This window comes from Fulmarus glacialis, unplaced genomic scaffold (genome assembly GCF_000690835.1).
Source record: "Fulmarus glacialis isolate BGI_N327 unplaced genomic scaffold, ASM69083v1 scaffold34651, whole genome shotgun sequence".
Lineage (NCBI taxonomy): Eukaryota > Metazoa > Chordata > Aves > Procellariiformes > Procellariidae > Fulmarus > Fulmarus glacialis.
In genome coordinates this window covers 2482-16978 of record NW_009195250.1, presented here as the reverse complement: position 1 = coordinate 16978, position 14497 = coordinate 2482, and the positions used below count along the sequence as shown (strand labels likewise).

Here is a 14497-nt window from a genome sequence, read left to right as displayed (position 1 = left end):
AAGTAGTTCCTCCTGTCCTGGTCTGCAAAGCCTAGATTGAAGCGCTTTTGTTAGTGCTGCAAGAAGAGTGATAAGGTCTGCCGCTCCTGAGGAAAGAACAGGAAGAGAAGAGGAGATTGCACAATTAGGCAGGAAAGGGCTGCTGTTATGTGGTAAGGGAGAAGACAAGTGTTTGTGTGTTGGGCGAGTGGGGAAGTAGGCTCCTGCTATTAAGGCAGTATATTAAGACTACAGAGGGGTTCTCAGAACTAAGATCAAGCCCCCCAGGAGCCAGGATTGGATCATTCAAGCTAAATCCATGCATGCTCCAGTTTTTACGAAATTGCATGTGCAATGGAGTCTCTTTAATTCTGTTTGACTTGGAAACCTTAATAATGCTCTGTTGCATTTTGAGTTTTTTGTTTGGGAGGTTGTGTGACAAATGTATGGAAAATGAACTTGGAAACGACTCTTTTCCTTTTGATCATGCTCAGTTCTCAGTAGCTGGCATACTCAGGATAATGAGAATTCTCTGAGGTCCTTTCTACAAAAGAGGTAAAACAAGAGGAGAAAAAAAATGTCCTTTGGTACTACTATTGATTTAGCTGTACTAATAGTAATTTCCAAGACTATGTTTACGTTTTACTTTAATTGCCTATTTTGTTTTATTGGTATTAAACAATGTTTTATGCTCAACCTAAGAAATGTGATCAGGAGCTGGATTGAATGATGCTTTTTCTTGTTGCTGCAGTCACATTCTTTCTTTTTTTTTCTTTTCTTACAGAAAAGATGAGTATGCCAACTCAGTCTGTGCATAAAGACAATGGGAAAACCATTGAGAATGTGGAGGAGCACAGCTATAAGCAAGGGAAAAAGATTCGAGACACCCTAAGGACAACAGAACGAGATCACAAGAAAAATGTGCAGTGCTCATTTATGTTAGACTCAGTTGGTGGATCTCTGCCAAAAAAAACAATTCCAGATGTTGATCTCAATAAGCCTTACCTCAGCCTTGGCTGTAGCAATGCTAAGCTTCCAGTCTCTGTGCCCATGCCAATACCCAGAACTGCACGCCAGACTTCTAGGACTGACTGCCCAGCAGACCGCTTAAAATTCTTTGAAACCTTGCGGCTTTTGTTAAAACTTACCTCAGTCTCAAAGAAAAAGGACAGGGAGCAAAGAGGACAGGAAAACACCTCTTCTGTCTGGCTGAACCGATCCAATGAACTGATCTGGCTGGAGCTGCAAGCTTGGCATGCTGGCCGGAGCATTAATGACCAAGACCTCTATCTCTATGCAGCCCGTCAAGCTATCCCTGATATCATCAATGAAATCCTCACCTTCAAAGTGAACTATGGAAGCTTCTCCTGTGTAAAAAATGGAGCCAGTCTCAATGGTACTTCAGGAGAAGGAGTTTGCAAAGCAACACATGGAACTAGTGCTTTGGGTTACTCAAGTTACCATGAACACCTCCATCGCCAGCGGGTCTCATTTGAGCAAGTAAAGCGGATAATGGAGCTGCTAGAGTATATAGAAGCACTTTATCCATCTCTGCAGGCTCTTCAAAAGGACTATGAAAAGTATGCTGCAAAGGACTTCCAAGACAGGGTGCAGGCACTGTGTCTATGGTTGAATATTACAAAAGACTTAAATCAAAAACTAAGGATTATGGGAACTGTATTGGGCATCAAAAATCTTTCTGACATTGGCTGGCCAGTGTTTGAAATTCCTTCTCCTCGACCATCTAAGGACAATGATCCAGGGGATGAAGATGTTGATAGGGAAACAGAAGTAAAGGAATCCTCAGGCACATGCACAGAGGAGAGTGATGGTGAAGAACAAATCTCTGAGGAGAATGTTGAGGAACTTAGGCAAGCCATCAAGAACAATTTTACTAATAAGCCAAATTTTGACTTTCAGGACCATTTTTCAAGGAGGCTTGATAGGCTTGAATCTGAGGATGACTCCGCCTCTTGGGTTATTCCAGAATGCAGTGCTGAGGCAAGCTGCAGCCAACATTGTTTGACCTCTATTTACAGGCCGTTTGTAGATAAAGCACTGAAGCAAATGGGGTTGAGGAAGCTAATTTTAAGACTGCACAAGCTAATGCATGGTTCATTGCAAAGGGCCCGTATGGCGTTGGTAAGGAGTGACCACCAGCTGGAGGTAGGTTGCTACTCGTGTAACTGGGTAACAGGAGTACCTCCCCTGCTGTGTTGTTTCTAACTGAAACGGGAGGAATTGCGATGTTATGAAAGTTTTGGTTGCTGTGTTGGTTTTTGAAAGGTAGTATATGTTATGATTAAGAGCCTCGTTCTGCTTCTACTGAAATGAATCTGTCATTTGACCTGAATTAGAATTTGTGTGAAGCACAAGCTAGCTCTCTGTTCTTGTTTGTAATTGAAATGACATTTTTATGATAACATCTTTGCTCATTACATTTTCTAATGTCTAAAGCCATGAGTCAGAAAAATTACAGTGGAAAATTAGGCACAAAAGTTGAATCGTAAGAAAAATTAGCTATGGAAGTGGTCATTTACCTTTTCTTGTCTTCAAGACTGGATATCTCTCTGCAAGACATCCTTTATGAAAACGTCACTATTGTTTTGGGTTTTTCTTCATCTAAATGAATGAAGTACTGTGTGGCACGTTATGCTTGAGGCCAGATAGGATAAACGAATGGATGCTTAACCTTGAAATCTATGAAAGCAAGTCATGTTAGCATGTTTCATTCTTCAGCTGGCTCTTAGTTTAATTTTTTTTTTCTTTGGGTCATTTTATATTCTTAATTAAGAATGATTGTGAGTTAATAAAAACAAAATTATGAAATAAGCAGTAAACGAAGTACAGTAGCTGAAGTTTTATATGGTAAGTTGTGGTCACTGATTCTTTCAAGGCAGAATATTGTTTCTTAATATAAACTGTTACCTAACCTGTAGGCATTTTTATAATTAGGAAGAACTAGTAGTAAGGATTACTTGCCCTCCTCAATAAAGTGGCACTGTGTGTGGGGCCTAACCATGGATTCTGGACGAAGGAATTTCTTAGCCAGCATGCCTGTTCTGAAATGGATACCCCGTGTGGTCTTTGATATGTTGCTGATTTCTTGATGTTGACTGTCATGTTTGCAAAAGGAACAAGAATTGTTTATCTCCCTTGGGGGTTATTTTTTTAGGATGAATAAATTAATATTTATAAAGTTATTTGATTTTGAAAAAGCTTTTATTCATAGTGTTGCTAATGTAGATATTACTGTAAAAAATGAAGCTATTAGTTGAATTTTTATTTATTCTCTAATTGGTTTCAGCTTGTGTTCTAGGAAGTTTTGCATTAAGGAAATCTTTGTGTATTTCTAAAGAGTCACGTGCTTAAGCAAAACTTGCAGGTATCTGTTACAGTAACCAGAAGTACCCGCAAACCATATGTACTTAACTAGAAAGTTCAGCGATATATATAGGTAGAAATACCTTTTAAAAAAACAGAGGAAATAAAACATAATTTGGGGGTATTGAAAACTACTTTGAATGTATTTTTGAAATTGCAAAATACCTCAAATGTTTTGACTTCGTAAGAGTTCTTAAAACAAGTTAATGAAATACTAGTAGCTAGAGTCTTTGCTGCAGCTTCACAGAATTAAACTTTTTGGTAATTTAGCGTTGGATGACTTGTGTAAGATGTAAGGTTAATCTTTTCTCCCTCCTTCTCTACCCTTGCGACTTCTTTGAATGTTCACTTTCAGTAATTATTACATTTTCTTTGGAATGTTGTCCTCTTTTAAGAAATGACTTTATGACTAAAGATGAATGTTATGAAATTGTAAACTTCTTTCCTGCCCCAAAGTTAAAAGAATGCTGTCAATACCAGAAAATACTGTTTTGTCAGAAGTGCGGTACCTACTGCAGCAAAAGATGACATCAGACTGAAATAGAAGAGATGGTTTTGAATTGCTTGGTCTTTGCATCTGACAGTACTTTGAATGTAGTGTCTTGGGTTTTTTTAGTGCAGTTCAGTTTGATATTTGTATGAAGGCAGAGCTGTTAGTGTTTTGTTAATCTTTGTTACTTCTGTTTTTTTAATATCTTGACTCTGTGTTTATGTGTGTACGTACACTTTAAAATCTCTGGACATACTTTCATTTCTATTGTTACTTAAACACTGTCTTTCATCTAAAATGTGCTTTCTGGATTCTTCCACTGTATGCATTTTAATGCTCATTTCGTCTTAAATATATGTAAATGTTTATACAGATAGCTGTTTTTAGTGTTTTTTAAAGTACAAGTTTAATTTGTCATAGGCTGTGATACTTTAACAAGACTCTAGGCACTATAGTCTGTTTTGTGTAGAAGTTGTATGATTTGATTCTTAAAGTAAATGGCTAATGTTTCTTATTTTAGTTTACAAAATCAGAGATGTTATTTTAGTAGAACAGTATTTAAGCCTGTGTACCCTGTTTGTTTATTCAACTGGCTGCACTTCTGAATACGGATTTTATTTATGATCTCAATAAATGGCTTGGACTTTGTTTTCTTGGGCTTTTTTTAAGAAGTATTTGGTAGTCAGTTGAAACATTTCAGATTGGGCCTGCTGAAGAGTAAGATTAGTCAAATTGAACAATAGAAGTTTAGGTGTCTAATACTAAGCCCTAATGTCATGTGCTCTTAGCCTTAATGTTAGAAAATGAAATAACACATTTACTCAATTTTGTTATTTTTGCTCATAGACTAGTTCTTTAAGATTTTTATAAGAACTAAATTTTCCAACACTATACTTGCATCACAAAGAGGAATTTCTTAAATATTTTGTTCTACTGTAGAAGTGTAGTATTTTCATGATCTGTTATTAATGAAAACTTCTTGTATAAAAGCCTTTAGCTCTGATGCTATTCTGGTGCTATGTGTTTCTTTAAAAGAGAGTTAGTATAAAGAAGACATTAATATACCATCTAAGAATATAAGTTCTTATACTGTAGATCAGCTAGTGATTAAACTTCCACTAAACAAGGTATAGAGGAAATCCCCATGCATGCATGTTTGCTATCCCTGCATAATGAGCTAGTGGTTTTATAAACCACTTAAGAATCTGCAGTGCATAATACGTTTTGTGCCAACGTTAGACGGTAATGAATACACTATTCCACCCCCCATGACAGTTTAGAAACATCACAATACTGAAAAATAAAAACATTAAGAAAACTGACTTTGTCAGTAGCTGTAATTTTGTGTGGCTCTTCTGAGAAAGCAGAGGTTGTACAACACTGTAGGCACAAATGTCAAAAATGTGTGTAGGTGTAAAGGAATAAACAATTCCTTTTTTTTTTTTTTTTCCTTCCCCTGCTAGATAATAAGCTTAAAAGTGGCTTAAATATTTTTTAACTTTCTAGGCACCACTTAATCATTTCTTCTAGTTTCTGGTAATGTTTTCTCCTCCTTTGAAGTGATGTTATTTAGATTTGGCACTGAAGAAAAAGCGAAAAAAATGCTAGTTATGTCTAATATATGAATGAAGGATATTCAGGTGTCATCGTTAGCAGCTTTGAAATGAGAATTAGAATAAAACAAACTTAATTTGAAACAAATCTTATCCTTAGATGATGTACAGTGTGTTGTTATCTTTAAGGGCTGCACACATGTTGCAGTCCAAATTTTCTTCCTAAATTAAACCCCAGAGTGCCTCCATGTACAGCTTTGCCTAGAATGTTATCACAAGGTATATAGTTTAGATATCTAGGATGTCTATTTTAGATAGTTTCAATTATTTTCTCTAATCAGAAATGTCATTTGATTTAAATGTAATTTTTGTTTAAATAAAAAATAAGTGTATTAATTGAAAAAAACAGCTTGATCTCTTTATATTTTATCTTCCTTTTTAAGTTTCAGTTTCAATTTTTTAACATCTATCAAAGTTCATAAGTTATTTTTTCAATAGTTTTGTTCAATTTAGCTAGTGACACTTTCTTGAACATTACATTACTTAACAATATGGAGTTTCATAGAATATATGCACTATGTATTTGAAAAGGAACGAGGATATTCGCCTGATGTAGCCAAGTGCAGACTTGTTTCTCTAGATAGAGTCATTAGCGTAAGACCTTTTGATTTATTTATTTTTTTAATATATTTTGAAATTCTCAAAATGAATGTATGTTCCTGTATATTATGTTAGGCTTAACTTGTATGTTCATCATAACCTCAAACAGCAGTTTCTTCCTGTGGAGTGAGATGATCCTACAGCTTTAATGGATGCTTTAATTATTTTAAAACAGAAACGTAAAGTAAGAGATTATTTTGTTCACTCCCAAGGGTCCATAGTTGCTTCCCTCAGCCTGATGATCCTCAAAAAAAAAAAAGTTAGCTTAAACAAAAAAAAAAAAAAAGAGAGAAATTTAAACTTCTGTGGTTGGTTTGCCAGTTAATAGAATCATACCTTTTAAAAATAGACTTTTGTGCATGCTACTTTAAACAAATGCTAAATCTTAAAGAATTTAAGGATCCTTTTCATGATACTTATTTCTTGTTACAGTTTTCAGAATTTCCAGATCCCATGTTGTGTTCAGATTACGTGCAGCTATTAAATTCCCCACCTTGTTGTGAGCAAAAATGCAGCACTGTGTCATGGGAGGAGCTGAAATCCATGGATTTACCATCTTTTGAACCTGCATTCTTGGTCCTCTGCCGAGTCCTGCTCAATGTTATCCATGAATGTCTCAAGCTAAGGTTGGAACAAAGACCTGCTGGGGAACCATCTCTTTTGAGTATTAAACAGGTTTGCTTCAGCTGATTCTTTTTTATATTTTCTGTTTGAAATGACTTTGTCATTTCATTATAAGGTTGTCGGTTTAAAGAGGATTAGTTTAAGAAATGTCAATGTAATAAATTTTATAAATAGCCTTGTGTTTCGTATGGAGATCTGGTTTTTGCATAGTAAACAACTGGTCGTGTATACCTCTCTGATTTAGACTTCCAGGAATCAAAACTGGTGATTAAAGAATTATCAGCCAGCGAAGGTAGACAGTATTTGTTCCATTTGCATTATAAGCCATATAACCTTGTCCAGCACATCTTCCTCCATTTGGGTTTCTTAGGCAGCGTAACCAGTTTTAAGGGTCTTTTTTTCTTTGATTTGATCCTTTTTTCTTTGCAAATGTGAGACCTCTGCCAACATGCGGTGGACACATAGTAGAAGTTGATTAAGAAGAAAAGCAAAATTAAAAAAAAGAATCTTCTTTCCCAGCATTTTGTTTTATATAAATATCTGATATCTTCTGTGGGTAGTGACCCAAGATTGTTAGTCCTGTCACTGGTTGAGAATGTTGTATGAGGATTTCTTTTTCTGGTGGTTATCTGATGCAATGAAGGCTGTTTAGATCAATGCCATTTTTCAAAGTCTAGTCCAGGACATACTAAAATTGTCTGAAGTCATCTCCCTGCTCCCCAGCAAGCATAACCAGATCAGGGTTTTATCAGGTGGTCTTTAAGGGTAAACATTTAAGTAAGTTCTTCGGCTGATTATGATTTCACATCCCAGTTATCTGCTGCTCCAAAATCAATTGCTAAGTTACATTATGGTTCCAAATAAATTTCAGTCCTCTCTCTTGCCCACCCCCTTTCCTTTACTCCCTGCCTTTTTCTTTCCTTGGTATACTAGGATTTTAGATGCCCTTATATCCAGAAGCGCAGTACCTACAATTTCAATCTTAAAAGTCATAGTTAATAGTAGAATATAGTATAGCGTACTGTATTGTAAAGCACAATATATCCTTTTTTCCCAGAGACTGGGGCTATTTTTTTTCCCTTACATTTTGTATATATCCTTTTTTCCCCAGAGACTGGGGCTATTTTTTTTCCCTTACATTTTGTATTCTCCTTGTGGACTTTGAGTTAAGTAAAAATGACAGTTTCTTCCTGGAAAACAATGTGTTTGTTACAGACTGTTTTGATGATGTATACTGTCTTGCTAATTACATTGAAAAAATGAATTCAACTCAGCAAATGCTTGCTGTCCCACGCAGTATTTCTGAACAGGCAAAGGAGCTGTGGAGGATATTTCACAAATAGATCTATTTTTTTCCTGAAAAATTACAATTCCTAAAATCTTGAGCAGGCTCAAAACAGAGTCTAGGGGTCTGTTTTGTTCTGCAAATTCACAGAATATTACAGAATTACAGAGAAGTCTGGGTTGGAGATACTCTGGTCCAACCTTCTGGAAGCTTGGCCCTGTATTAGGTTATTGAGTGCCTTCTTAGGCCAGATCATTAATACTTTCAGTGAGAGAGATTCCGCTGCTTCTCCAGCCAATCTGTTCCAGCGTTTATTTTTATTCCCAGTAAAGCATTTTTTTTCTTATATGCAGTATCCAGACAGAATTTCCCTGAAGGAACTTGTGCCTGTTGCCTCTTGTCGGGTCACCGTGCATCCTTGTGAAAGGAGTGCCCCCATTTTCTCTGTAACTACCCTCTAGGCATTGGAAAACTGTGATTAGATACCCCTTGCATATTCTCTTCTCTAGGTTGAACAAACCCAATCCCTTGAATTGTTCTTCATATGCATGTAGCACAGCACAGTTTGGTTTCTATAGTGATTGACCTAATGGGTGTCATTTGGGGCACTGAGACCTTTAAGTGTCTCCTACTTTTTGGTACCATTTGAAATGTGTAGCAGTACTGTTTGAATGTATCAGGCATGCTAGTCCTGATACTCAGCTTTTCCAAGGTGAGGTTAAATTTTTTGATTACTAGCAAGTCAATTCTATCAAAAAAAAAAAAATCTGGTTTACAAGAAAAAGCGTACACACAAAAAGAAAACCAGCACAGATTATATGCTTCCTACAGTGTGCTTTTTCTCCCATCCTTTTTCACTAGCTTCTCCTTTTTGAGCCCTCTCGCCCATGTTTCACTTTTAGCAATAGCTTTTGTGATCCTGATGATCCTGTGTTATCGGAGAGAGCTGTTCTCTTTTAATGGCAATTTGCCATTATGTGGGGACAGTGTAGTTCCTGAACAGTTCAAGATGGTTCTCAAGTTCCACATTTGTGCTGAGAAGTGGAGAGGGGAGTGTGTGTGTATGTGCACGTGCACATGGGTTATTTCTGTTAGGTGGTTAAATAGACACTGTTTGTCTGTTATAACCTGTGTTGAGTGTCTTACAGCAACGTGATCTTCTTATCAGATCTCTCTGGATCTTTCATACCAGTTTGTATCTTCAAAAAGGTAGTAGATGATACTGTCATTTCATAAAAGCTTCTTCCTTACAAAAATCAGTGGAGAAATTAGGTCAATACTGCTAGAAGATATTTAGTTCCAGACTATAGGATACTGTAATAGAGAAATGCAACTTACAAGTAATTTCTTCTTCATCAACACCCATTTAAGTCTTTAACTAGAAGCACAGTAGCATATGGTATGTTGATGCAGGTACTGATTTCTTAATTACCAATTTTGTTATCCACTCACCTGTTAACCAGGTAGTATTCGAATGTGTTTTAATGACTAAAGAAGCAGCCAGCTAAAGGATGTGTGTTTGGATGCAGAAAACCGTATCAAACCATCAGCACTCCGACTAGATTATTTTAACAGCTTGTGGTACCTCCTGGAATTTTTGGGTCAACAGTCCTTACGTCAGCCATCAACATTTTGTGCAGACTGCTTATGGTCTATTGTTGTCATGTGGCATGCATTAACTCTAAGGTAGTTGAAAAGTGAAAAGTCACACCTACCTGGTTTCTGATAAGTGACTGACACCACTTGGAGCAGGGCCACGATGTACTGACTAGTTACTGTGTTCTCCTTAATCAGGTTTTGTGTATCGGGTATAGTTATATACATACACACATGGTGTGCTCGTTATAGACCATATTTTTTTGTTTGTCTATTGCCTTACGACTTTCAGTTCCAAAAGTTGACACTTAAAATTAGCACTACAGGGTTTTTTGTAAATCCTGTATTCTGTTATACAATAGCGCTACACATCACTGTATAGCAGTATTATTTAAACAAAAAATCTCTATTTTTAATGAAGTTTTGAGAGTATTTTATTTTGGAAAAGACAAAAGTTACTCTTTGCAAGTTTTAGAAGTGAACTTTGCTTGTATCTGTAAGATATGCCATACTATATAGTAAAGTTTTATGGATAAGTGATATTGCCAAGTCCCATCTGTCTCTGTGAATAATGGGTAGTTAAATACAAATTTTAAATTCTTTGAACAAGTTACGTTTTTCTTTCTGGATCCGAAGGCCAAACCCCAATAACTAAACACAGAGTACGCTGGATGTGGTTGAGTGGAGAGTGAAGAATCTACATTCATTTTTAAATATATGATGTTAGGGATATAAATGTGTAATTATTGGATTACCAACTTATAAAAAATTACTATTTTTTTTCCTTTTTCACCTAACTATTGGTAAGTTTTAAACTACAGAGTTCAGAATATTATGCTTGTTTCCCCTGCACGCAGGGGAGCACAGTGTGATGTGTTCCGGCCTATAAAAGATTCCAAAGATTCTTGTAATATTAATGACATTATTGTATGTTTTTTGCTTTCATGCCATTATAATTTCTCATGCATTGAGTCCACTATATTGATAAATTATTTTGCCAGGATAGCCATTATACAAGATTTTGAAAAGCAGGTTAACCAACCAACAATTCCATTCCCTCTGACCTTCCAAGTGAACCCCTCTCTTCCTTTTAGACTCTTGATTTAATGAAGTTGTTGCTCAGAAAAGGTTGGGGTTGTCAGACCTGGAGACTGGTAATAATTTCAGAAGAATACATGCTTAGTGCTGGAAGGGCTTCTGAAAGAAAGGCATTTGTTAGTGTGGGTTTGAAACTGTTCTTGCTGTTTGTGTACTTGTATGTCTGTGGTTGTGCACGTTTCTTCAAATAAATAAAAGCTGTAAGCTTTCAGGGAGGGGTGACAACTGTTTGGCCAAAAGTGACCACTTCTACGGTTGAAAAGATAACTTTCCTCATGTTAGCTGTGCTGAGGGAAACACAAAAGAAACACCAACTGGTTTTGGGTCTGGTATGGGTTTTAGAGTTGTGGACACCTGCCCAATAGGTTGACAATGAATTTCCTCTAGTAAAACATTTCTCATAGATCTCTAAGCATCTGTCAAACACAGCGTATTATTCCTGACTTGCTTCCATTTAAACTGGTGATTTGATGATTGTGAGCCCTCTTGCCCACTTCTAAACTTTTTAACTGTCCAGTAAGTTGCTTGCCGTGGCCCAGTGCAGGGAATGAAGTCCGAAACACTGGCCTCCATCTCCATTTACAGTTATGTGGCAAATGGCATGATGGCAATTAAATAATCCTGGAAAATTAGTCACATCTTTCCTGCAGACATGTAGAGCGACTGTATGCATTTCTAAAAACTGTAGAAACTATGTAGTGATAAACCAACATATTTAGACAAACTGTACTGACAAATTAAGCTTTCACCTCCCAGGGAGAATTTAAGAGTAATGTCTTGACTGATGGGAGTTTTGGGGTTTTTCTCTTGCAGCTGGTGAGAGAGTGTAAAGAGGTTCTGAAGGGTGGCCTGTTAATGAAGCAATATTACCAGTTTATGTTACGGGAGGTGTTAGATGACTTACAAAAGATTGATTGCAACATTGATTCCTTTGAAGAGGACCTGCATAAAATGTTAATGGTAAGCTTCAAAAAGGAAAAAATATTTGGAGTTCTAGTAAGTGTATTAATCTGAATATTGCTAATAGAAATCTGTCCTTGTCCCTGTTGGGTATAGATCTTGCTAATTGTTTTGTTGTTGTGCTACTTTAATGTAATTTTATTGTTTTAATTGACTGGTAAAGGTGACACAGTAGCCATTGTCATTTTAGCAATGATTTTAGCAATACTGATTTTTGTTTACTGGACTGTGGCACAGTATACTTGTACATTGCCTGTATTTACAATAAAAAGGTTCATAAATGGAAACTTTTAATAACCTTTTAGTATTGAATAAAAAAATAAATACAATTGTTTTGACTAACGTCATGTCTTAATATCTTGGTATTGCATTCATCCATTAATGATACATTATTTTTAATGTGTATTTGTTACTGCAGTAAGTTAAACACGAAGTATTTTCAAGACAAACACTTGGCCTCTGAAAGATACTAAATGAAATATTCTTTGGTAAATCTAGTTTAAATTACTGTTCCCTTGGATGTGACTAATTTTTATTCTTTTGTGAGTTCTTTGAGCTTTGTCCTCAATATTCTGGGGGAAAAAAAAAAACCAAGATACACCTCAATACCTCATTACTAGTGTTTTGTCAGCAGAGCTGTTGTTACCATCTATTGTTGAGTATGCATGGATTTTCCTGTTACATGCTTTTCATTGCCTACAGTGGTGAAAATCCAATGTTTTACCTGAAGTTTCTTATGCTGCATGCCTGCCTTCATCTCCATCTGAAATTTCTAGAAACTTCCAGCAGAAATGACCTGGCTAGATGAAAGGAAAATGGTTCATCTTGTCCATTTTGAAATTCCTTACCTGTTTTTTTGGGTAGCTGTAATGCTTTTGTGCTTTGAGGCAAGAGCTTGAACTTTGGCAGCCGTTTTAATTGTATAAGTATTTTGCTTTTTCTTGGTCTTGAAAGGGATGGTAACAAGACTGTGTAAATAGGAATAAATAGATCAGACTTCAAAGAATCACAGTTTGTGCCTATTCAGAGTTGCAGGTTATTGTAGTGCCAGAAGCAGGGGAGAAAGATTGGATGAATGGTCAAGATTGTCAGAAGATTGGGACAGCTGGGCAAAGAGCTGAAGAGATGATCTGGGCTGAAAATAGGGATAGGGAAAACTTGTACAAAATCAGAAGGTTAAGACAGGATTAATGAGGGGTGGGAGGTAGAACTTATTCTTTGTCTTTTCCTGTGGACTCCTTGTATAGGCAGGCAAGGTAGCTGAGAAGAATACTGGAAGAGCAATTAGGCTGAGAGTGAAAGGTGAATTAAATAAAGTCAAGAATGGGGCTACAGCCTGAGACTATCAGAACACAGTACTCGCCTAACCCAGTGAGTCCAGAGGAGGGCCACGAAGATGATCAGAGGGCTGGCGCATCTCCCCTATGAGGGCAGGCTGAGAGAGTGGGGGTTGTTCAGCCTAGAGAAGAAAAGGCTCTGGGGAGACCTTATAGCAGCCTTCCTAAGGCTTTGAGCAACCTGGTCTAGTGGAAGGTGTCCCTGCCCATGGTAGAACGGTTGGAAGGAGATGATCTTTAAGGTCCCTTCCAGCCCAAACAATTCTATGATTCTATGATCTTGGTGTGGTCCAAAAATGCCTGAAACCAACAGGAAGTGTCTTAACCATTTCTAAAGAGGGACATTACTTGATGTTATGGATTACTGAACCAAAACAAATTGCAGCTGATTTTTTGCATTCAGTATGATCTTGAAGGGCAGATGTTTGAAGAAGAATTGTACTTACCTGGATTTTTGTGTTGGTTTAAAACATTAATAATTAAATAAAGGTGAGAGATAAGACTTGATGTAAAAGAACACAGGTAATGTAGAATCTGAGAAGCCTGTTCACTGCACTTATCCATATCCAGGAGGATATGTTCAGATAAAACCTTTTGGAGTAACCCAGTTAATAAAAGATTTAGAAACTGTTTTTCAGTAGTTCAGCTTTAAAAACTGTGGCCACTGTGGGTATTCACTGATAAAATGGTGAATAGCAGGACAGCAAGCAAGGTGGTGATACTGTCAATATTTTCAGAAAAGTATCGTGGAGACATAGTATTTAATACTTCAGTAGCACTTTCTACTTCCCGAGCCATGATTGCACCTTTTGTGTGGAAACACGTAGCTCATTTTCAATCATAGCAAACGAAAAATGTTGTAGAAATATTTTCTGCAAATCGTAATATATTGAGATTTCTTTATTGATTTGAGAAGCTGTAATCCTTAGTTACACGTTGTGTAAAAATTTCTGTTTAAATTGTCTCTTTCCATGTACAGGTTTACTTTGATTATATGCGAAGCTGGATCCAAATGCTACAGCAGTTACCTCAAGCGTCTCATAGTTTAAAAAATCTGTTGGAGGAAGAATGGAATTTCACCAAAGAAATAACTCCTTATATAAGAGGAGGTGAAGCTCAAGCTGGAAAACTATTCTGGTAGGTTTTATTTAATTACTCTGCTTATGGTGTTGATTTGTACCAGATACGTATTCAAGTCAGCACTTGTTCAAGGTTTCCAGATTGGGCTTCTTGAAGCCTCAGTAAGCAGTTGATAAGTCTTTGTGAATTTATGGATTGTTACAATGACTGTAGCTATAGGATGCAGTAAGTGCAGATTACTCTTACTCTAGCTATAACAGGAATGACTGCTTCTGTGGCAAGTCCCCTTTTCCTGTGCACATAGAGTAACTGAGGGCCCCCAAGATGCTGCTTGTTCCTGCAGGCGGACTTGGCAACACGGCTGACTTGCGTTGGACAGAGTAGGAAGAAGTTTAAGGTGCCATGCTACCTGAATAAGACACTGAAGTTCCACCATTTCTGTTGCTACAGT

At 36.8% G+C, this 14497-nt stretch overlaps 1 protein-coding gene across 1 annotated transcript in view; it reads left to right on the top strand.

Annotated features, from left to right (window-relative positions):
• Positions 1-763: 763 nt before the first annotated feature.
• The window catches only part of LOC104084279 (mitogen-activated protein kinase kinase kinase 4-like), a gene marked incomplete at both ends in the record, with an annotated part of 14584 nt that continues 850 nt past the window's right edge, over positions 764-14497 (top strand). The window contains 4 exons of the mRNA XM_009588046.1: positions 764-2145; positions 6499-6741; positions 11483-11629; positions 13946-14103. Of these exons, the coding sequence (XP_009586341.1) occupies positions 764-2145; positions 6499-6741; positions 11483-11629; positions 13946-14103 (1930 nt within the window). The remainder of the gene's footprint in view (positions 2146-6498; positions 6742-11482; positions 11630-13945; positions 14104-14497) is intronic.